The 23773-nt window shown below is 43.1% G+C and overlaps 1 protein-coding gene across 1 annotated transcript in view; it reads right to left on the reverse strand.

Moving 5' to 3' along the window:
- Positions 1–23773, reverse strand: part of LOC137783671 (ras-specific guanine nucleotide-releasing factor RalGPS1) — a 58865-nt gene that overhangs the window by 12596 nt on the left and 22496 nt on the right. The window contains 3 exon segments of the mRNA XM_068573873.1: positions 8505–8572; positions 11168–11261; positions 11782–11919. Coding sequence (XP_068429974.1) covers positions 8505–8572; positions 11168–11261; positions 11782–11919 — 300 coding nt within the window.

Here is a 23773-nt window from a genome sequence, read left to right on the forward strand (position 1 = left end):
TTATATTTTGGTGTCGATCACCTTCAACAACACAGTGCTGACCCCGACTGCCAGGAACCTCGGTGTGACACTTGACAGTCAACTCTCCCTGACTGCTGACATCACCGCAACAACACGCTCCTGGAGGTCCATGCTGTACAACATCAGGAGAATACGTCCCCTGCTCACACAGAAGGCGGCACAGCTTCTGGTCCAGGCTCTGATCATCTCCCGCCTTGACTACTGTAACTCCCTCCTGGCAGGTCTACCTGCCAACGCCATTCGACCTCTACAGCTTATCCAGAACGCTGCAGCTCAACTGATCTTCAACCTCCCGAAGTTCACTCACACTACTCCACTGATCCACGATCTTCACAGGCTACCCAGTGGCCGCCCGCATCCGCTTCAAAACATTGGTACTTGCGTAACATGCTACAAACAGATCGTGTCTGACCGACTCACAGGACATGGTAAAACCGTACACACCAGCTCGTTCACTCCGCTCAGCTTCACCTATTGAGCTTGTAGCTCCGTCACTGCGAGCTAAACACTCAACAAAGTCACGACTGTTCGCTGTCCTGGCTCCTCGATGGTGGAATGAGCTCCCTATTGACATCATGACAGCAGAAAGTGTCTACATCTTCCGCCGCAAACTAAAAACTCATCTCTTGCAACGACACCTTTGCACTTATTGTAAGTCGCTTCGAAGAAAGGCATCAGCCAAATAACATGTAATGTAATATTTTCCCTTTTGGCCAAAAGCGCGGCCATCAAATTAATTTCCACCGCTATGCTGATGATACTCAGCTTTATGAGCCTTATTAAAGTGGATGATCCGACCCGAACAATTCCATTACAGGCTTTCTTGTGTGCTGTGAAAGACTGGATGTTCAGTGCTTTCCTGTTTCTAAACTCTGGTCATTGGCCCTGCTCGACATACACAACAGTTTGATCTCTCTATACCTTACACCCAAAGCAGGATTCTCAGAATACAGGGCTTCGGTCGGTCCCCAGAATGAGAAAGCAGTCCGCCGGCCAAAGGTCCTCTTCCTGTCCTGCTCCCTTTCAGACAAACCATTCAAATGACATACAGCAGCACCACCAGATGCTTTATGAACATCCTGTCACGTGGATTTTCTCTTGTTTTTGTCCTCGCACAAATTCTGCTCCACCTTGTCCTCCGACATGTACATGGAGAGAGTGAGTAGACCAAATGACTGTTTGGCAGTGTGTGAAGTGCATGACACTTGTTTATTCTGAATGAGCCAACAAGCCAGGAGACACAGCCAGAACAGGCCCTTCATGCCATGTTATATAACAAATCATCATCTGACCAGCATGAGGAGGAACAACCTGTTGTTTTCACTGATCAAACACTCATACATCATTCAAGTCAGAACCAATATGTGTACAAGTTCATTTAGAGCGGCACGTTTGACAGACATATGTTAGTGAGTAAAAGGCAAAAGGGACATTTTTCATCAGTTGCAGTCATATCTACAGTAATGTGTACAAGGGAGCATGTCTGCTGTACTTTTTACAATCATGTGTTGCTGACCCCTAAGGGTGGAAGGTAACTAAGTACATACACTTAGGTATACTTCAGTACAAGTCTGAAGCTTGCACAGTGTGTTTACTTGGTTTTCAGGCAAATACTACTCCACATCAGTTTATAAAACACGATGCATGGGGTGACTTCAGCTATGTTGAAAAAGCATGATTTAAATCCATTTCTCTATAATGTAATTATATTTATTGTTGGTGTTTAAAGTTCATTGGACAACGTTTAGACGAAGGTAAATTGATCCTTTGGTATCAGCTCTGGGAGAGCATGCGCCTCAGCCTCACCTCTGAAAGAAGGCAATATGGGCACTGGTCCATTGAATGCAGGGTTACTTGTGGTTCCCAGAGTCTTAAAAAAAAGGTTGGGGACTAGAGCCTTCAGTTATCAAGCTCCTCTGCTGTGGAATAAGCTTCCACTTTCAGTCAGAGGGGCAGACACGGTCACCTCATTTAAGGGTAGTCTTACAACTTTCCTCTTTGACAGAGCTGATATTAGGGCTGGCTCAGGTTTGCCCTGCTCCAGCCCCTAGATATGCTGCTATAGGCCGAGACTGCTGGGGGCATCTTAGGATACACTGAGCTCCCTTTCCTCTTCTTCCTTCTTTTCTTTCTTCTTTCTTTCTCCCTCTCCTTTCTTCTCTCCTTCTGGATAAATTATTGTCTTTCAATGCACATTACTAACTCTATTCCTTTCCGGGAGTCTCTGTGCTTCCTTGCCTCAAGTTTCCATGGATCGTGGCTGTCTGGAGCTGGTCCTGCCCCCCCGCCCTCCACCTCCCCATGGATCGTGGCTGTCTGGAGCTGGTCCTGCCCCTCCTCCTGTGGATCATGGCTGTCTGGAACTGGTCCTGCATGCTCCGATGGACTGTGGCTATCTGGATCGTGGTCCATGCCTACCGCTCATTATATGAATGTTTTTGTCGTATTCATGTAATGTGCTACAAATCTGTTACATTGCTCATTCTGGTCACATGACATCTACTGCTTCTGTCCATCCTGGGAGAGGGATCCTCCTCTGTTGCTCTCTTTCAGATTTCTTGCCCTTTTTCCCTGTGAAAGGGTTTTACTATATTTATTTGGGGAGTTTTTCCTGATCCGATGTGAGGCTCTGGGACAGGATGTTATGTGTACAGATTGTAAAGCCCTCCGAGGCAAATCTTGCATTTGTCATTTTGGGCTATAAAGAAGAAATAAAAAAAAAAAATAGTGCTGCTTTGGATGCTACGCAATTAGATGTCATGATGGAGTCACTTAAATGTAATATTTTTGTTAAAATCGACTCATCATCACCCACACTACACTCTGAGATATCTAACCAAGCTGAATCCAGTGGCCGACATGGTAATGCTCCTTCCCTCCTGAATGCATTTATTAAATGTAGGGCTGGGCAAGTTAACACGTTGATATCGCGTTAACTTTTCAATCGATTAACGGCGTTAATTTTTTGATCATGCGTTAACTGCATTTAAAAAAAAAAAAAGTATATATTTTTGGGGCTTTTACTTTGAAGGTGAATAATTTTGGTCCGCCCTTGCGCTTCCGTAGCCTCGCCGGACTATTTGCCGACTTAAGCCCGACGTGAAAGCGCGCATTGTTCTGGAGTTTCGGTCCTCAACGAGCACCGAGCGAGTCGCCTCTCAAAGCGGTCAGACTACCTGCAGCTCGCGCCGCAAACTCAGCGTCCCCGGATTGAACATTAATCACGCATGCGCAGAGCTGCCGCTGATACCTGTCAGCTGTCCTTCACATCTCCACCTCATTCAACCAGACGTCAGTACACTTGTTCAAGCCAACACAGACTGGACTTTTCTCACTGAGGAAGAAAAACTGAACAGAATACATGAAAAACACTTATTGCTTTTGTATAAAGTTAATTAATTGCTGGTCTTTAACATCTTTAACAGGTATGCAACAGACTGAACACAAGTATTTGAATTAATTTGAGGTTTCTACACCGACTCAAACACTGGGAAAAACACTCAAACGCAGGGAAAAGGAAGTTTAAAGTCAAAATTGGTTGCACAGTTTTCAACATTATTCACACATTTAACACCATCATACTTTGTGCTTGTATCTATGTATGTATAAGAGGATGTATTTTCTTTTTAAAGCCTCCTGTGGACAGGTGTTGGAAATTAGGATTTGCTGTGTACACTGTGCATCTGGTTTTCTTTTCTGCATAGATATGTGCTATAATTCTAATGCTATTGTGATGTCCACATCAAATAAATGAAGTCAAGTCAAACCAGCTTCCAACTAGCTTGATCCCAAACCAATTTATCAGAACAGAAAATCTGCTGTCACAATGAGAAAAACCCGTCTTAAAAAGAAAAGATTACGTTGTGTTTCTTTTAGTCTTGGTGATGGAAGCCATACCTTCACCCTGGGGCCAAACCTGTCGCTGTGATAGCTCAGACACATGTTTCCTTCCTGAATGACTCACTGATGCTGTGTATTACAGCGATGCAGCGCGGAACACTCTTTTGTAATCAACACGCGCTGACATTTAAATATTTCCGTAATTTACTCCGGTCATTCCAGTGACAAGCGTTTAAGACGGTCACTTTATAAAGATTAATACCGCACCATTTCCTAAAACGTAATCATATGATTTCATGTGATGAATAGAAAAAAGGCGGAATCACAGTTCCTAACAATTACAAACAAAACCCAGCCTGTGAGACGTGAGTCCATGGAAAAGGACCAATGTGTTTGCTCCCTGAGGACACGCTGACATGTTGCTGCTGTTAGCTGCATCGTTAACTTACTCCATGACTTCATGCTCAAGGAAGGAAAACCCTGGCTTATTATATAAGTTCATTTATCAATGAATAAAGCTGGAAATATAGCAGGATTATTCGATAACTTCTGAAACAAAACTATTTAATCCCTCAGCTGTGTGTGTTTCCTCTGGGTCGGGCTGACTGACACAACCTTTCAGATCAAACTACATATAGAACTCTAATGCAATCACACTCACAAGTACATGAACGTGTGAAGACAGAACGACATGTTCTCACGAATACAGAAGCTTCAGGGGCCCTACGCGTCAAACAGGAAGCTCCTCCACGAGAGGAGGATCGTGTCCCAGCGGGTCCCTACGTGGACGTTTCAATACCAGGAGGAAAAGTCACCCGGTTCAGTCACATCTCGGTACATTTCACTGCCAGGTGAAACAGGAGTCTTTGATACCTTACAGTCTCTTTACTCCACAGTTCCTGTGAGCTCTGAGTGGTTTGTAACTGGAGACTTTTCTCGTAATGATAAGATAGTTTTGTGAGAAAAGGTTTAGTGGGTCATCAGTCATCACTGTTTGAGAAGACAAAGGCATGATGGTGCTACCTGATGGAATTAGATTTTTATTATTTGTTAATTAATTATCTTCTGCATCAAGTTACTCACAGCTTTGAGGTTAATCGGCGACAGCTGCTCCGTTAGTCACTTCATGTGGTGAAAGTGCCGGTCGGCGCTGGTTGTGATGGGAGCCTGCTTACCTGCATCTTGTTTGCTGCTCTTTGTTAAAGAGAATCACAGAGTAGGGACACAAGCTCATCAGCTCCATTTCCAGGACGGGTGTCAAAACTCAAGTAATTGTTCACACACACACTCTTGTGCCGTCTACCTGACAAGGCTTGCAAAGAGACATTGTTAAAATATTTGTTTTATAAATGTTTTCCTTTACATTCAATGATCCAGGAAATTGTAATCTTCCTGTATTTTGTTTGAATTGCTGTGTCTGCCTGTATTAACAATAAACTGTTGATATATGTACACTGGGTGGCGCTGTTCTGATGTTCTGTGTTTGCCTATATAGGCAATTAGATCATTATAGACAGCATGTGTTGGAAAAGAGCAAAGGGCTTTGACCGCTTTCACACAAGGACTGTTATGCATCGAGCAACCTCGCGTTAACTAACGTCATCAAGGCACCGGGTTTATGTGATACCACGGCCGAAGAGAATAAAATATGACACATAACAACATGTCCGTGGATCATTTATCCCATCAAAGGAAACGTAAGGACATTAAGGCCCAACGAGAGAGTGTCAGGCAGATCGATCCAGAGAGGAAACACCTCAGGAGCGCCGTCGTATCAGACTGGGCTCCTTTAACTTTAGTCAGGGCTCCTCCTTGAAGATCTTTTCTAACTAGATGAGTTATGAGATATTTGGAGATAGGGTGTATATTTTTCTTTTGTGAAGGCATTGCGCTTCTGTAAATTTCCACTCGCATATGCAGCAAAAAGCAGACAGTCAGCCGCTGCACCACTAACAGGCTGAGGAGGGAAAACCACAGCAGAGCCAAGTGAGGAGGAGAGGTGACGGGCTTTCATCTGAAACACATCATTTTAATAAACCGATCTCTCTGGTTACTCTTATTATCAAATTTTGTCACTCTCTTCCTGATATAAATGTTATTGATTAAAGGAGATGAGTGAAAAATAGAACACCATGTGTTCCAGCAGAAGAAGTAAGAAGCGACTCAGGTTTGTTTTTATTAATAATTGACTATTATTATTATAATTATAAATTACTCGCATGATTAAGCAATTATCTAAATTGTTATGGTTTTAACTGATCTGTTGACTAACGCTCTAATGATTTCAGGGTGAATGTCTTGGGCATTACTCGAACTTGAAATCCCTCTCAGCGGCCTCGCTGACACTTCAGTCGATCCCACACAGCGCCGCGCTGCCTCTGATGTGGTTCTGGGTTCATCCCTCTTCATTACTCTGACCTACATCATGCTCCTGGCTTGTTCTTACTGCATTACATCATCGCGGCCCACTCGCATGAACCCCTTCTAACCCCTGCACAACACAAAGGAAAAGAAAGGAAGTGGACCGGCGCTCTGCAACGTGTCCTCGTGGAACTCATCACTCGGCCCTACAGGGTCGGATCAGTCTCAGTTTTAATGAAGGCACCCAGAGGGATTCTCAGATCTACTTGATTGAAAATGTGTTCAACCACCAAAGCTAGTTAGCTCTTTGACTTTATTTTCCCTTTCCACTCAGTTTCCTACCAGAGTAAGAATAAGAGAAAGCCCTCATGGAGACATCTGATTGGCTACAGACAAAATCCTTTTTATAAAAAATAAATAAAAATAAGAGCCTATTCGTGGTTTTCTATTTTGAAATGTATTTAAAACAAGACATGCCTATGTGTTCACATACACTTGTGAATTAAACTTATTTGAATACATGGATTTTAAAGGATTGAAAACAGATTTTTGTGGAGAGAATCATGTATATACAAATACAAAAATCAGTTTTGCATCCTTCATTCATGTATGCAGACACTGGTCTGACAGCATACTGGCCTGTCTGCACATTTCCACATGCAACTGTGTGTTAACGGCAGCCTCCTCTCCTCCAGGGCACAGAGAGGTGAGGGGGGATGCAGAACATGATGGACGTGACACAGACGGAGTGATCGTTAGTGCCGTCAGGACAGACGGCTCATTCTCTGCTGTTTTCTGTTCCAATCCAATCACAATATAATCCATCACATGGAACCCTGCTGAAACCGCAGAACGCTATGAGTAATCATGGACCCTTCTACTGTGGTGTAAACACTGCCCTACATGTCCTAATCTAACAGCTCCTCTTCTTGATGCTCATTAAGATGCAGATCATATCATCTAATTCTGTAGAGCGAGCACGTTGTTCCCCGTCCTTTTAAACAAATACTAAGTGTTACTCTGCCCGGTGAACCACACGGTTCTGTTCTTCTGGTCTGCATTGAAATGATTCTTGCTACATGCCCAGTAATACATAATACTTTCATCACTATGCAGATGACACACAACTTTATGCATCTGTAAAATAAAGAATAGGAAAGCCTTGAGAGGCCTTTTTTTGTTTGTTTTATGGACAATGTTGATCTCCTACGCAGGAGATGGATGATAGATAGGATATATTCTGAATCTAAACTCTCTTGTGAGAAGCACTACATCTTCCTGTGCATCAGCCCACTATAGTTTGATTGATTGGAACTACAGAGGCATGTTTACAGGGGATTAAGTTGATCTATTTCTGGGTCAGGCACTGCAACCGCCGAGCATTTCATCATCACTATGAGGCAGACACTCTAGGAAGTCATTGTTGGTTACAAAATGTAACTATCCCATACAAATAAGATTTAACATGCTGATTAGTGAGCTTTAGAGTTGCTGATTTTGTCTCCTTTGGTCAGGCTAGCTATGCTTTTGAGTCTTCGTTGAGCTCAGCTAAGCTACTGTAGCTTTACACTTAGTGTAGAGACATGAGATGGTTAACATGAGAGGGGAATATTATTGACAACACCGCAAACATGCTCCGAGCAACTGCTCCCACGCAGTACGACACAGTGCACCTGGACGAAAGGCTGGAATGTGCTGGGAACATGAAGGTCCGCTACAACATCTGCACCAGGATGCCGGACATGTTGCACCATCACCACAAGCTAGTTTCAGAGACTCAGTGATTGCAGGAGTTCAGTTGAGGAAGAGAACAACGTCTCCCAGCTTCTCCGTGACAAGCTGGTTGAGGTAGAAGCGTCTTCAGCCAAAGACCTCCAACTGTTACATCTTCCCTAACATAAGGGCTGAGCACAATACATCTCTTTCACTTGTATAAATGTACTGTGTCTATCGCTTTTCAACATCCCGTCACACTAGATGTCTACATCTAATGTATCAAATAGTCATTTCGATAACTGAAACTGTACTAAATCTTGTGATATATGCTCCAGCTCATGGTTGATAATAACTATGTTCATGATTAAGTGAAGCTACTTACCGTTCCTGGTTTATAATGGTCGTGATATTGGTATAAAGGGGTCCTGAAATATTTTGTTGTTCTCATCTATAAATTCATGCAATTTATTGATGCTAATTAAAAAAAAAAGCTAAATAAGTAATTCAAATAAACACCTGATATGCAATACAGGTCTTTTCCCATCAGTGTACCACCAGTGTCTTACCTGCCAGGTCTTCTTTAGAAGAAGCGATGCGAGGGGAACTGTTGCCAGGCTCGATCTTCAGAGACAGCCTGCAACACAAGACACACCATCACCTGCTGCTCACTAGCGTCCAGACAGAACTACGTCAATGTTTCTTTACAGTGTTAATTAGTCAGTAAATGATGCAGAAGTATGAGCATAAACTTTGTCTCTGAACAGCTAACAGTTTATCTAACAATGTGACAGAGCCAACTGCAGACCTTTTTACCATGGCTTCATTTATTTAGCCCAGAGGATTAAAGACAAACCAGAACCGGCCTACCGTACGTCTCACTGGTCATTGCTCAACAAAGCAATGAGGTTTCCTGCTGTTTTCATCATCTGTTGATGTTAGTGCAGGGAATAGATGGCTCAGTCACTGGGATCGATGAGATTTACAGCTATGAATGGAGGTTGTAATCGAAAGACAGGACTTTGTGGTTAAATCCTGGTTTCAAGCCAGTCAAGACCCGGCTGCCAGGTTTGGGCTGAAATAAACTTTGAATGGAATTGCATAAAGAACGAACTGGAAGCTTCCAACGGCCTCCAACAGAGAGACTGCAACAAGCAGAACAAGGACCTGAAGCACAGTGTGAAGCTTCAAGTCTAAAAACCACAGTGGTTGTGTATTGGGCTCCGAGCGCTGCCAGAACGCTGGTGGCCTACACTCGATACTGCGCCTGAACACATCCTCTATCTGGAGCAGGGCTGAAGCGACAGTGAACACGCAGAGTGATGCAGGGATGTATTTGACTTCAGAGCCTTAGAGTCCCACTGAATACTATCACACTATCCTAACTGAGTTATGGTTTAGTTTAGTATATTTTACGAGATCATATTAATCCGTTTATTCATTCATCATTTTATCTTCTCAAATGGTGAATCCTCTTGAGGAATTTATTATCATTATGAATAATACATACACACACACAGTTATTTGTTTCTTCTAAAAAGTGAGTTGAGAAAACTTTTCCGTTTGCATATGAAGTTGTCCAACAGTACTTTGCTCCTTGGTAAATGTGATTTTGCTTTTGATTTCCGCATATGGAAAGCATTTATTGAAACACGATGGGTGGAAGGAACGGCGGGTAAAATTAATCATTGATTAGTCACAGTGGGTTTGCTTGTGTTTATGAAGGTCTGTTTAAAGAGCCGTTTCCTAAGAAGAACAGAGCGGCTTCAAACGCAGGCGGCCGTGCGTAATGTCCACATTACATCATGTTGCATGCGTGCATCTGTTTCCTCTCTCGGCCCAACATGAATGCTCTGTGAGCCATCTTACCACACACACACACACACACACACACACGTTTGCTATATTTACCATCTTAATGTGAAACGCTTTTATAGTTAAACTGCTCGGGACAAGTCAGTTATTGTTTCTAAGGGGGGACAGACGGACGTGAGCCAAAGACATTATGTGAGCTAAATGTCAAAAACAATGAACAGAGTCATCACTCAAGATTGAGAAAGATTTGCACTTTCAGACTATTCTTAGAAATCAAAAAAATGCTTAAAACCTCCAAACTTGCCTGAGAGATTCCTGGTTGAATGTGTTGGCCATCAACAGGATCCATGATGAACTCAGTCCTTTAGACCCTTCTGCATTAACAACGATACTAAGAAGAACACAAGTTCACGTAAAACCCATCATGGTTGTGAGTTTTCGTTGCATCATAAAAGGGTTTCCATCCTGTTGATGCCGGCCAATCTTTCCACTCAGAGGAAGCCGATGCAACACCTCGACCACTTACAGCTGCTCCTCCACGGAGACGGAGCAGCTGACTCTGGATTCAACACTTTATTGACTGACAGCTGACGACGACTATGGCAGTCTGGGGACGCACGCACACGCGCACACACACACACACAGTGCAGAAAAGACCCTCACAAATTCCGAGTCTGTAAAGTGTGTTGATGTTCCCTTTATTTCAACCTGCTGCAACTGGGGGTTGAGTGCCTTGCTCAAAGACACTTGGACCTGTGAATTACGGGGAGACCAGGGATCGAACCGACTCGCTTGTGGTTTCAGGATGAGCACTCTCTTGCCTCTGCAAGTCATGAAGTCAGCACTAGCCACCACCATAAACTAATAGTTGCATTGAGTCAGAGAGAAGTTCTAGCAATAAGACCTGAGTGCACAAAATATCATCTTTTAACTACGACTCATCAATAAGCCTGATGTGTCATTTGAGCACATTGTGTGTCCCGTGGGAAACTATAGTCAGAAAAAAGGGTAAGAAATTAATTAAAGCAGATATAATCAGAGCCCCGACACGAGTGCCAAATAAAAAGGCTCAGGAGCCGGTGTGGCAGACAGACAAACTGATTCCCGAGCAGAGGACCCGAGGCGCTGCCTGAGAAAGTCATCATCGGCTGCTGGACCAATGAGCTCCCTGTGGAGGCAGATAAAACCAGCTGCCTCAGTTTTCCAGCCCTACTTCCTGTGCACTGACCCCCGGCAATTTCACGCCAGCTTCCATGAAGCATGTGCTGGCGAACAGCTTGTGTTGTGGCCGAGATGGACAGAGTTCTCAGTAAAGCTCTTTGTGATCTGGCCATTAGAGGGCGAGGAGGTGTTTCAATGGAGGGTTCATCTTCTTGGGGGGTTGAACGTTAACCTAAGATCAAAAGATCAAACTTACTTGAAGTTGTCGTCCTCGACAAACTTCTGGAGCTCCTCAATGTAGCGAACTGACAACAGATACTTCTGGACATGTGGCAGGGTCACCAAGTAATCTGAAGGAAAAAAAAGTTGGAAGAAGTCACTCAATCACTCAGTGTGGAGTATGTGAAGGATTGGCCTCGTCCTTTTGGGCTGAAGGAAAACGCATAAATTCTACAAAATAAGAAACGCAATTCTGGTGCAGTGAAAATGAAATACAGGACTCTTCACTTTGGTAGTGAAACAAACGTCAGCCAGTACAAATCTATCAGGATGCTGTTTCTCTGCTGTGAGGAGGCGCACACACAGACGTTCCTCTGTGTGCAGTAAAAACATTGGAATACAGGATGCTGATAAAACTACAGGCAGCGCGAGATCCACTGTTTACAGGACAATACTCCAAACCCGAGCCCTTCAGTCTGGAGCTCTCAAGCCAGATGTTCAGCCACCCAAACTCATTAAAGTGTGATTAGCCTTCATGGTAATATTATAAAAAGGCAGAAACAATGAAAATAGCAGAAGTTACAGAACAGTAAGTCCTCCTGACGTCACGCATTTTACAGGATACTGCAGCCACGGCTACGTGTCTCCTACCATAGTTACACGACATCTGCAGGTCAGAGATGAGCCTCAGGAGGTTGTTCATCTGATTGGTCCGCTGCTCCGTCTCTATGATGCTGTCTGACGCAGGATAGGCCGAGTCGATGTAGATCATGTCCAACAGGTAGATCCCTGGAGGAGGCGGCACAACACAGGGAACCACTGAGTACTTATGGAAACACACATCCATTATAAATGACATATCTGGAATAAAGAGCCGCTTTCAATTCAGCTATTGCTATTATTATGTATTTTGTTTGGAGCCCAAAATCTGTACACATGACATCCTCTGACGGGACCTCCCGTCAGGACAGGGAACACTTCTGGCTCCTTTGGAAGAAACAATGATCTCTGAAAGGTTTTATTTTGGTCATGAATACAAACACAATATGATGGAAATGTGGCCATGAAGGAATATTAACCTGAAAAACAGAAGGATTCACAAAGTAAATATGTATAATAAGTATATTGTGTAGTTTTCTTTAAAGAAAATCTGTTTCTAGACCTGAAAATGCTGTGTACCTTATCATATTCATGTTCCATTACAATAACTATGCAACACTACTAAACAGTTTAAAGTTCAACATTAGAGTAGATTATGTTTGTGCCCACTTATTAAAAGCACTTCTGTATCTGCTGCTCTCACATTTTATTTACATGAATTAAATACTTTAAGTCTAATGGCCAAAATGCTCACTTAAAACATTTAAATGTTACATTTATATCTGTAAAAAACTTAACTTAAAACAGTCATAAATGGCCAAATATTAGTTTCCGTTTATAGTTTGAGTGTCCACTTCATGCACGTAAATGTATGACGTAAATGTGTAAGTGTAATATTAAGATTAAAAAAACACGCAGAAAAGTCTTCAAATCTTAGTTTCAGTGCCAAGACGTTAGGACAGAGATCATTTCACTAAATCTTGTTGATAACTTGTGTTTAAACCAGGATGTGCGATGGAAATTCAGTGCATTAGATTATGAGAAATATGCTAATTATTATTTTAGTTTATTTTCAAGAATTCACCAGATGTCCTCACACAGGATCAGTAACGTATGAATGAACATAGCAAGGATTTTAATATACATTTATTTCATGAATGTACTTTTGTAAGACATTTTTTTTTATTTCTTCGGTTTTGGATACTAACTTGAATATTTGTGGCGCTTGGATATGCCAGGGAATGTCTTTTAGGAGCCACGTGTGTGTTTAAAAAAAAAAAAAGAGAATGAAACAACGTGATCACTTGTCATTGAAGCTGAAGGGTGTCTGATTTCTGGCATCTTTGAACCAAGGACGAGAGGAAAGAGCACAGAGCACCTCACACACGTCAAAAATAACCTGGAAAACATCTGTTGAGTCACCGACTTTCCTACAATTTGTCTTAATTACCCTGTAACTGTTACTAAATACCAGACTGGAAATTCACCCTCGGCCTCACCCCTCCCTGTATGCCGAGAGAAGTTTAAACAAAAGTATCTCCATATAGATCATATGCGCACAGCAGACAGATAAACAAATAGAAATAGAAACAGACGACGGATCCTCCACCAGCTCTCAAGAACCAGCTCTAATTAAGAGCGACTGACAGCAGAACGCCAACATGTCCTCACTGGATCCAGAGGTGATCACGCCGCTGTTCCCTCGCGGCTTTCCAGACGACATAAAGAGTCAGCGCTGCTGCAGAGCTGCACTCGTGTTGGCTGGAAACCACAGCCGTGAAATCCTCCCCTGGTTCCCCGCTGCATCGACCAGCACATGAGATAATAGGCTTTCATTAAGTCATTCATTAACTGGGCCTCATGTGGTCCAGTGGTCTAATGTGCTTACCATGTTGCCGTAGTTACAATATCATCTCTTCATAAAGCTGCATACTCACGGTTATAATGCAATATTTTTTTTACATATCATTTTAGTTTTGTGTTGTTATTTCTTATCTTTTTTTTCACTTTGACTTAAAGCACACAATGACCCCTTACTGTGATTTATAATCACTTCATAATGCATTATACTGGTGATAATAATGCAGAATGAGAAGATTATAATGTGCAGGTGTGTTCAAAATAATCCTCATAATAGCTTTTACTCCCGTGCACGTCAATGCATAGGGAACACTGCAAATCAACACATGAAGAGACATGAAGAAACAAAGGCTGCTCAAACAAACCGCATGTCTGCATTTGTCTTTACAAACTTAAACATTTACTGAATGAACTGAAACAAGCTGGCAGTCGCTTTGCTGTGAGCCCCTGAAGTAACCCACAGTGAAGTATCACCAAGGAGCGGCTCCACGTCTGTGTTGCATGGGACTCGGCCATCTTCTGGCACCTGTAAGCAGGTGTTCCAGCCCAGGATTAATGGACTACATGCCACAAACCCAACCACCATAACAATAACCGCGTTGATACTGCTCTCTGACTGGTGTGTTCGGGGTCGTTGTCTGGTTGAAACACTCATTTCAGGGGCATTTCCTCTTCGGCGTAAGGCAACATGGCTTCAAGTATTTTGATGTATTCAGACTGATCCATGATCTCTGGTATGCGATGAAAAGTATGAGAAACATCCCCATATGGTGCTTCAGTCTTCACAGTGTACGTGGCATACATTCAGTGTTTGGGGTCGTCTGACAAGCTGTCCTCGGCCCGAGACCCAAAAAGAACAATCTTGCTTTCATCAGTCCAAATAACGTTGCTCCCTTTCTCTTTCGGCCAGTCGATGTGTTCTCTGGCAGATCGTAACCTCTTCAGCACATGTTGTTTTTGCTACAAGGGGACTTTGCAGGGGCTTCTTGCCGGTAGCTTGGCTTCACGCGGGCTTGTCCTAATTGTTACAGTATTCACAGGTAACTTTAGACTTTCTTTGATCTCCCTGGAGCTGATCGTTGGCCGAGTCTTTGACATTTTGTCTCTGCTTCGATCCATTCCAATGGTAGTTTTGTTTTCCACATCTGCACTTTTTTGTTTTCCCTCTCCAATCATTTTTTTAATTAAAGTATGCTGTTCTTCTGAACAATGTCTGGAAAGACCCATTTTACTTTTCAGGGTGAAATGCCCTAACTAATTGAACTCCATACTACTATAATTGAACACGCCCCTTCAGGCCCAGGTGTGTGTGTGTGTGTGTGGGGGGGGGTAATCGGGAGAGTTCCCGGTGGGCCGCTTTATTTCTGGGCCGGTCGAGATTTTTATTTGTTGACATTTGTCACGTTAGTCGATCTTCTCTTAAAGTGGGCTTCACACGTTTCGCATTCTGACACCGCAGCCTCTGCATGGCTTGCACCATGCTAGGAAGTTCACCCCTCCCAAACAGAATTGGTTCGGTCCATTATGGAACCTTGGGTTTAATACAAAAACATATTTTGTGTGGTTTATAAATCTAAATCGTATTTATACAACACATATCTATACCAGTAGTAATGTATTTCACATTTCTTCAAAAAACAAAACAAACAGCCAGGCGTTTCCCATCATGCACTGGTCCATCGCCGGCCTTTCAATTAATTAAACATTTCACAGAACCAGCAGCATGCATGGCACGAATGTTGGGTCAGTGACTGTGTTGTCGCAGGTATATTGGATGTGTGTGTGTGTGTGTGTATGTGTGTATATGAAAGGTGTGTGTTCGTATGAAGGTGCCAGTGTCTATATCTGTCCCATTATTTTATATTTGAACGTGTAAAGAAATCCCTTCAATAAATAATGGGATAGAATGAAGGATCGTCTGTCCCATCAGCGGAGGGAAACCATGACGTCTGATCACCAGACACTCTTTGGTGGGGTTTCGCGTTTGTTAAAGATGTAATTAACAAGACAACCAGGGACTTGGGGGAAGTGTAATTATTGGGTTGCAGTTAAACCGATGCTGGAAGCTTTGCTTACGAGCAACAAACCTTCCCTCCGGTGTTGACGACATCCATTTGCGGTCAGACCAATAAAAAAAGCAAACGGCATCTCCCCTTGAATGTGTAACGAAAATAAAAAAGCGTTTCAGTTACATAAGGTTGGTTTAGTACCGTTCATGGTGGCTGAGAAAGCATAAACAGATGGGGAAATGCTAACACTGGAGCGGCGAGGTAACATGCAACCTACTGTGTCTTATAGCCGCCGACTGCTCGGCACGATTATGCTCCGAGCTCCAACTGATGACTCGCAGCTGCTGAGCCACTGCGGGAGGAGCTGAAGACACTGCTGTGGTAGACTGAGTAGACATGAGAGGGTTGTTTCCATGTTTGTGTTTGGGTTTGTTGAGGTGGTAAATGTAGTTCTCACCTAGATTTATGGCAGCATGAAAAAAGACACTTTTTGTGGTCTTTAACACACATTGGACACATCCTCTGTTCCCCTATCTATTAAACAGGCGCTGCTTTACAGACAACAAGTCTCACCTTGAACTCTTTGTTCTCCAAAATTAGGAGTCTGTAAAAAATAACAACTGTAGAGAAAACTAAACAAACCCTGAGTGAACTCCATCTGCTGATGAAGACCATGGGCGTGACTAAAAACTAGCTAATGGGAGTTTTATTTTGTAATAAATATTTGTTGTTAATTTTTCTTAATGTCGAGTCTTTAAGCAATCTACTGACTTCTATGCAACATTGTTTTCTTTTTGAAGACTTTTCTGTTTGGCCTGTATTTATACAACTCATTCTCACCCCAACACTTCAAACTGTGGCGCTGCAGTCTTGTACAAAATAAACTTCCAACGTCGGCTTATTAGTTGCTGGTTGCCAAAAGTATTTTGTTAGGGAAAATATTGTGGTTTAGGTTTGAATAAGTGGTAGTTAAGTAACTGGTGTCATTAAAGTATGTAAGCTATGTCAGGTTTAAAGGTTTTGTTCAGGACAGGCGCATCATGACAGACCGATGCATTAGCTCTTGGAGCTGAGGTTTCTTTGAGTTGACGTCGCGCTCCCTCTCGTGGGATCTCCTCTGACTGTGTGCAGTATGATGAATGGAGTAGCATACCCCCCACCCCACACCCCCTGGATAGCATTCAGATCACAGAGTTTCTCTGCTCAAATCCCCATGACCTCAGTTCTTCCTCGAGGCCGCTGCATGTCTCACGCGGCGGTTACCGATGCTCTGAAGCATGTTCATAAAAAGTATCCAGCGTTGCATCACTATGATTTAAGTGCAGGACCGTCTACACAAGCAGTGGCTGCATGTGTATCATCCTCAGTGTAAAATACACAACATAAAAGGCTGAATATGGCTGTTCATCATCATTTGAAGCGACAGGGTCAATATGATGATATGCAACACTAAGGATACATCTATGAGGATGAGCCTCGAGTTAGAAACTATTGCTGACCTTCATTATTTCCCTCCACATGTGCTCACAATCCATATCGTTAAATATGTTTGTGTTTAATCAAATGATGAAATATTAAAAAGGTGGAATTCTGCTTCTGACAGTCACTTGTGTTTAGGCAAAAAACTAGTTATGTTTAAAACAGATGATTCAATACGTAGTTAAGTTTGATAAAGATGATTAAATACTCAGTTATGTTTAATTAAGATGGTGAAATACTTCGTTTGATATCAAGTCGTTGTTTGGGTTTGAATGTCTACCAAAGTGCTGTTACTTCACTCCGCAAGTTACGTGACCAACCAATGAGCATCGCTCTGGATGCACATGGGGAAAGAAGAGTTTCTTGTGTCATCAGTGTGTGTTTGGTTTCATCTGCTTTCCTAGAAAACTCCCCAGCAGGATAATCCCTCCCAGCTAATCAGAGCGCTTGCCTTTGATTCCTCTGTGATGAACTAATCCTGGAACCACGCTAGATGCACACAGATAAACATTCACACTTATTAGCCGAAAGCCCATTTTCTCTAAACTTCAGAGGTCCTTTAAAGTCCAAGTGACCAAACACAAGCTCACTTCAGTGGCTGCAGACAGCCTGGAACCTGAAAAGGGCTTCAAGATGTTTGAGCATCTTGATCTGGGTCGTCTGGTGGCTTGAATGTCAAAGTGTTGACACATGGCAGTCCCCGATTAAACTGTTAACTTGATCCCATTCTCCCACAATGCAGAGTGTGAACCTCCGCATTAACCAGCTCGTGGCAATAACACCCCGTCCCGAGAGGCCTGACCAGACAGGAGCAGAAGGGGTATCCAGACCTGGGACCAGACCTCTGCTCTCGTCTTAGCTGGAAACGTTTAGCGGGTAAGTCAACAGTGTGTGAGATAGGATGTGGAAAAATGGGGGGCAGATGTAGTATTTTTATAGAACTTTGGAAAAAAACAGAGGGCACAGGTGGACATGCTGGGAATGTGTTCATAAAAGTTACAGCACTCCAATAAACTGAGGAGCTCCGCACCTGTGAAAACGGTTCCACTGAGGCCAGAACACGGCCGACACTAATTCACACATTATGACGGACGGAGTTCATTATGACTGACACCCGCAGTCACCTGATGAGGCCACCTCAAGGTGTCGCTGGAAACTGTTTGGGAAAGGGCGGGGACTTAGAGAAAAGGAGTTGAACAGACCCCCCCGCCCCCACTCGCCCTCCCACACACACACACACACACACACACACACACACACACACACACACCCAGCATTCTATTTATTATCCAGCGCACTAACTCGGCTGCCGTCACAAATCATCTGTTTTTCATAGTTGTGGGAGTTTTCAACAAAGATGTCAATAATAAGACATGTAATATGCAGCCTGCTATGTGCTCCATAAGTTCGGCGACTGAGAAATGATAACATTTTGGTATTTAACTATGACTATCTATGTTCTAGACTTCCCCTTATTTCTAAGCTGGCACACATGTTTCAACACATCAATAGACAGGGATTGTCAGTATTCAGGGGATACCATATTGATCACACATTTTAAGCATCAAATTAATGCGTTTTAATACAACTTTTTAGTGAATTAGCAGCATACAAGTTTCTGCTCGGTTAAATAATTCATGAAACTCTGAAAGTGCCTCTGAAGAGGTTAAAAGCTCCCCAAACAACCAAACTCGTCTCAACCGGTTAGCGCTCCACCGGCAGCAGGCTGAAGTCCTGTCGTGCCGTCCTGAGCATGTCAGATAGCAGGATTCACTTTGTAATCACGCAAAATGATGAAATTGATGTAAAAATGACTCCAAACAGCAACATTTCTCACAACTGTCAAACGTAAAACAGAGTGCATGTCTACGGCTCACAGAGCTTCTGCATGCACACAAAACTAAGCTTATGTGAGTACACACGCATACACATAAATACATAATGCACACATGTTCCCTTCAAATACTGTTTAACAAACTGGTATCGCTGTTTATCATGTTTAACTATGCATCTACATTCACTATATTGCTCTATAAATCCAGCTTATTCATTTGCAATACTGCCTTTTTACATATTTAATGAGCTTCGTTGGAGTGAACCTGAGCTCTACTCTCTGTAATTGGGGCCCACATACAAAAAGCTGAATACACATTACAACTGTTACCCTGGAGACTCCAGCATGACTGTGTTCTGTTAACAAGAAGAATTTTAAAGAGATGGACGAGTAAAATCATTTTTTAATAAAAAAGGAAAAGAAAGTTGTTCCTCATTTCCTAAATCTTCACAAAAATCCATAACTTTTCATTGGATGGACTATCAACTGTGTGTGAGTGCATGTAGGCTATATTATTGATCTTAAAATAAACAAAACTATTATTATTATTCTTTAGCCTTCCCAAGTTGAGACACGTTACATGACCGCGTTTCAAAATGATGGAACGTATCTGGAGAGCTCAAATTGCAGATTTCGCGAAAATCGTCCCGCGTTCATTTTACGTCCCAGCATGCCCCATTCAGACAATCTTTTGGCATAAAATACGTCATATTTTTCCATTTTTGAACCGAACAACACAGTTTTTTGACTGGAACTCGTTCATAACAGGACAAGACCTGGTTTTATTGGGATTTTTGTTCCTTAGGTCCTAATCTTTCCAAAAAGGTGTCTTATTGAACGCTCCAGGGGAAATATTTGGGGAATCTGGCTCATATAATGCTGAATGTTTAGTTATGACCAAAATATTTTAAAAGGGATTTTTTTTTTATATACATTTTTTTTCCCAATACTTTGCTGAACAAATATATACAATAAATACAAGTATTGAAATCAATTTGGGGTTCCCATGACGACTCAAACACAGGAAAAAAGAGGTCTGGAGACAAAATTGGTTGCACAGTTTTCAACGTGTTGAACAAAACCTTTTAGAAGATACTTTTGGTGTTGCACAGGTGATTTATTGACAAGAACTTCACCAACAGATTGAAGTAAACTCTCTCTGTTGCTAGGCGATGGACACGTGAGACGGCTGGTTGCACATTTAACAACGCCGATGACACACCCGGAGACTCCAGAGTCATAAAGGTGACTTCCACCTACAGGGGGGTCAGACATCAGAGAGGTCAGAGGTCACAGCATGTCTGCTCCTCAGCTATGCGGGTTCACAGCAACTCCAGTCAAAATGATACGACCATCTCCACGTGAGCAGCAACACGGCGGCGAGTTGGAGCCCCGGAGGGCGACGGCAGCGTTTGGCTCGGCTTTGTGTCTTTTTGTTTTAGAGGTCGGACATGTAGCACTGTTGCATGTTTTCTGTCCCAGGTTCAAAAGTTGATGCTTCAGGGCTGATTTATGTCTCCAGCTGGGCTCAGGGTGGAGACACAGAGGCATTTCGAGAAGTTCAACAGGACCGTCGAGACCATCGGGACCATCAATAACGTTTGGTGGTTGTAGAAATTCCACGTTTTTGTCAATGCCAACGAGGGAAACCCGGTTGTAAGAGAAGCGGTTCTGAAAGAATGAAATACCAGAGTATCGATGAGGCGCCAAGTTGTTGGTTCTTTAGAAACTACAGAGTGAGACGTCCTCGTCTCAAACAACATCTCTCTGTCTCTCTGTCTCTTTGTCTCTGGCTCAGCAAGAATGCATTTTAAAGATTTTAGAACTTCTTGAGTTGCTGCTCAAGAAAGACTGTTTATATACAATAATAAAGAAATGTTAATTCTTTTTTTTTAATTGATAGTCTTTCTTCTCATAATATAATCACAAAGAACCAAAAAGAGTATCGTTAAGTACTAGTGTCCATAAAATCCTATTGACACTCATCTCTAATGTTGACCTCCAATAAAGGTCATGTTTTGAATCATTTTTAAATACCTGTATGGTTCAGTGTTATCAGACACGAGTAAAGACGTTATTGTTGAACGTCTAATGCGCTGCACTTTGAATAGAGCTGAAACGTTGGGACTGAAATGCACCAATACATCAGAGTCTGCTTCACTCGTCAAACGGCCGGTTGGATCCGAGGTCCCGCCTCTGGCCGGGCAGTCGGCCAACCATAGTTACAACAATTACCCGTCAGGGGCGGCCCCGCGAGTGGAGCAGGGAGCCTCCATCATTAACTATTACACGCCGCGTTTACGAGACGTGTGCAGGCTGCGTTATAGGCGACGTGTGAAAATGACGAGGGAAGAGAGAGAGATGGAAACCAGAGGGGGAAATATTGGACAGAACCTTAGGCAGTGTTTCTGAGCGCTACGCCGCGGCCACAGCGCTCAAAGCCTCACTGCTGACGGGACAAAAAAACTTATCTTAATGTCAAAATCAAATGTCCAGGAATTACAAATCTGTTCCTAATGGGCCTGAAAACATGTCCACAGGCTGCTGCATTCTTCTCCGTGCTACACCCAAAACCCCATCGCGGCGTACCGGCTGTGCATGATATCAGCTGTGCTGGCAGCTCCGACCTAAATATTACATCTGCTAACACGTAGCTGTCGATGATGTCATCCTAGTAGACGCATGAGTACGGGGTGTAATGCGTTTCAGCTGTGCAGCGTTGCTCCCGGTCTCCTTGCCTATCTGATGCTCAGCAAAGCCCGGTCACAAGCAGAGGCTCATTATTCCAGTCTGCCACTCGGACAGGAAACGTGTGTTTCACACGCAAAACCAAAAACATGTTTATTGTCTTCTCGTGAGAAGAGAAGTGTTGCCTTTGTGTTCAACAACAGAGCGTTGGCTCCGGTTGTTCCTCTCTGCTGAATCGTGTTCCCGGTCTAAGTGAAGCGGCAGCAGGACAGGCCTTCATAGCCCGCTGCTCGTTTCCTGACTTCCTGCTGCTGGAGGTCATTACCAGGCCCGTCGGAGCAGACTGTGTGACTTGAATAGAGCAGACGGAGCCTGGATGCTCACAGGCCGGGACACGTCCTCCTCTGCAGAGAAAGGAAAAGACACGGGACCGCCCCGACGGACAAAAGCCACCACGAGAAGTCTCTTTGTTAGGACACACACAGAGGAAGGAAGGAAGGAAGGAATCGGGGCTGTGGCATTATGCTCTGCTGCATCTGGATGGGCTCCGTTTCAACGTCGCATGACCGCACTTAAATGAGAAATCATCATATTTCCGCTCAGGATTTTGAATTGGCAATTCATTTTGTCAAACACAATGTTGGGTTAAGACATAATGAGAAAATGAGTAAACGGTCTTCTGCAGTACAAAGACGCTACTGCCTCATCTTGCAGTAGCTTCTGGCTGGTGGGAAGAATTCCTCCACAATATTGCCACACACACACACACACACACACTTTTTAAACTAAAAACAGCACAAAACAACATGTGCATCACTTCCCCCGAAGATGAGTTTCTCCAAATGTCTCTGAGAATAACCATCCTCCCTCGCCCATCTGACTCCCCGAGACAAAGGGCACTTGTTTTTAATCCAGGGATGAAAGCCTATCGTACATCACACAAAGTCCCTGAATGTTTACGGAAAAGGGTTTGTCCGGTTTCATGTAACCAGAAAAATTACTATGACAACACAACAAACTCCATCCAAACTCTGAATAGGCCGTCGCTGCCTGCTTTCTCTGATAAACAGACTATGAAAGAGTCTTAAAGACGGAATAATGGACTGAAAATACTCAAGGATCATGGAGTCTGAATGAGGCGAGGAGGAAGTCTATCTGAGATGAAATCATTATTAAGCTCTCACTTTCTGGGTGGAACACAGACTTAAAGGTGTCCTTTGTTAAGGAATAGTATATTTTTAGATGTCGTTTGAAAATGGCCGAATAGACCTGTTGAATGCATCTCAGAAGAACCAAAACCCTTTTGTTTACATCCATGTTTACAGGCCAGCAGTCATTTCTTTGTGTTGGCGCATCAGAGTTCATGGCGTGTTGAAAGCAGAGTGAAACAGGCAGCGGGGAAATGTATTGCGCCGCCGTGCGCTTATGCACGTGCATCCTCGTGCAAATCAAGGAGGCTTAGAAATGATAAATATAAATGTTTGTCACCACATCATATCATCGGGGTAGAACGCAGGAAGATCTCGTCATATGAGGAACGTTGACCTTGTCATTCAAGTTAATATAATCTTAAATAAATCTTAAATGTGACGCTTCAATAAACGAAAAAAGACACTAACAGAATGAAAATGTTAGTGTGTTTTAATTTGAGAAGGGCTTTGTTCTTAAATCCACTAAAGGCATAAGTTGTCACTCGCTTTGGAGATAAAACCATTCTCTTGAAATCAGGACTGTGCTCCTGTAGATCTTTTCTAGTCTTTCAACCACTCATTTGTCTAAGGGCGGGTACTTAGAGAAAAGGAATGAACAGAACCAACAGTCTCTCCATGTCGTGTCACTCACACACACACACACACACACACACACACACACACAAACACACAGCCAAAAGAGCAGATATCTCTCAAAAACATAAAGAGAAAATAAAAAACAGAACAGAAAGCCGGGAGTCAACTTGTGCTGGCTGGGCTGAAGCCCTGGGGACGTTTGTGGAACATTGAGTTGGCAAAAGCTTGCAGAATGGGGAATTTTTTAATTCTTCGGTTAATCAAGGTTCATTTAGACTCAGAGGGAATGTTCGGTAACCCCGATACATAATCCTTGTAATATAAATGACATCAACCTTCATATTTGTCCGTGTTAAACGACACGAAAGGCCACCTCTGAACCCTGC

The sequence above is a fragment of the Clinocottus analis genome, unplaced genomic scaffold (genome assembly GCF_023055335.1).
Source record: "Clinocottus analis isolate CAN_PGR_092001 unplaced genomic scaffold, fCliAna1.0.p SCAF_13, whole genome shotgun sequence".
NCBI lineage: Eukaryota > Metazoa > Chordata > Actinopteri > Perciformes > Cottidae > Clinocottus > Clinocottus analis.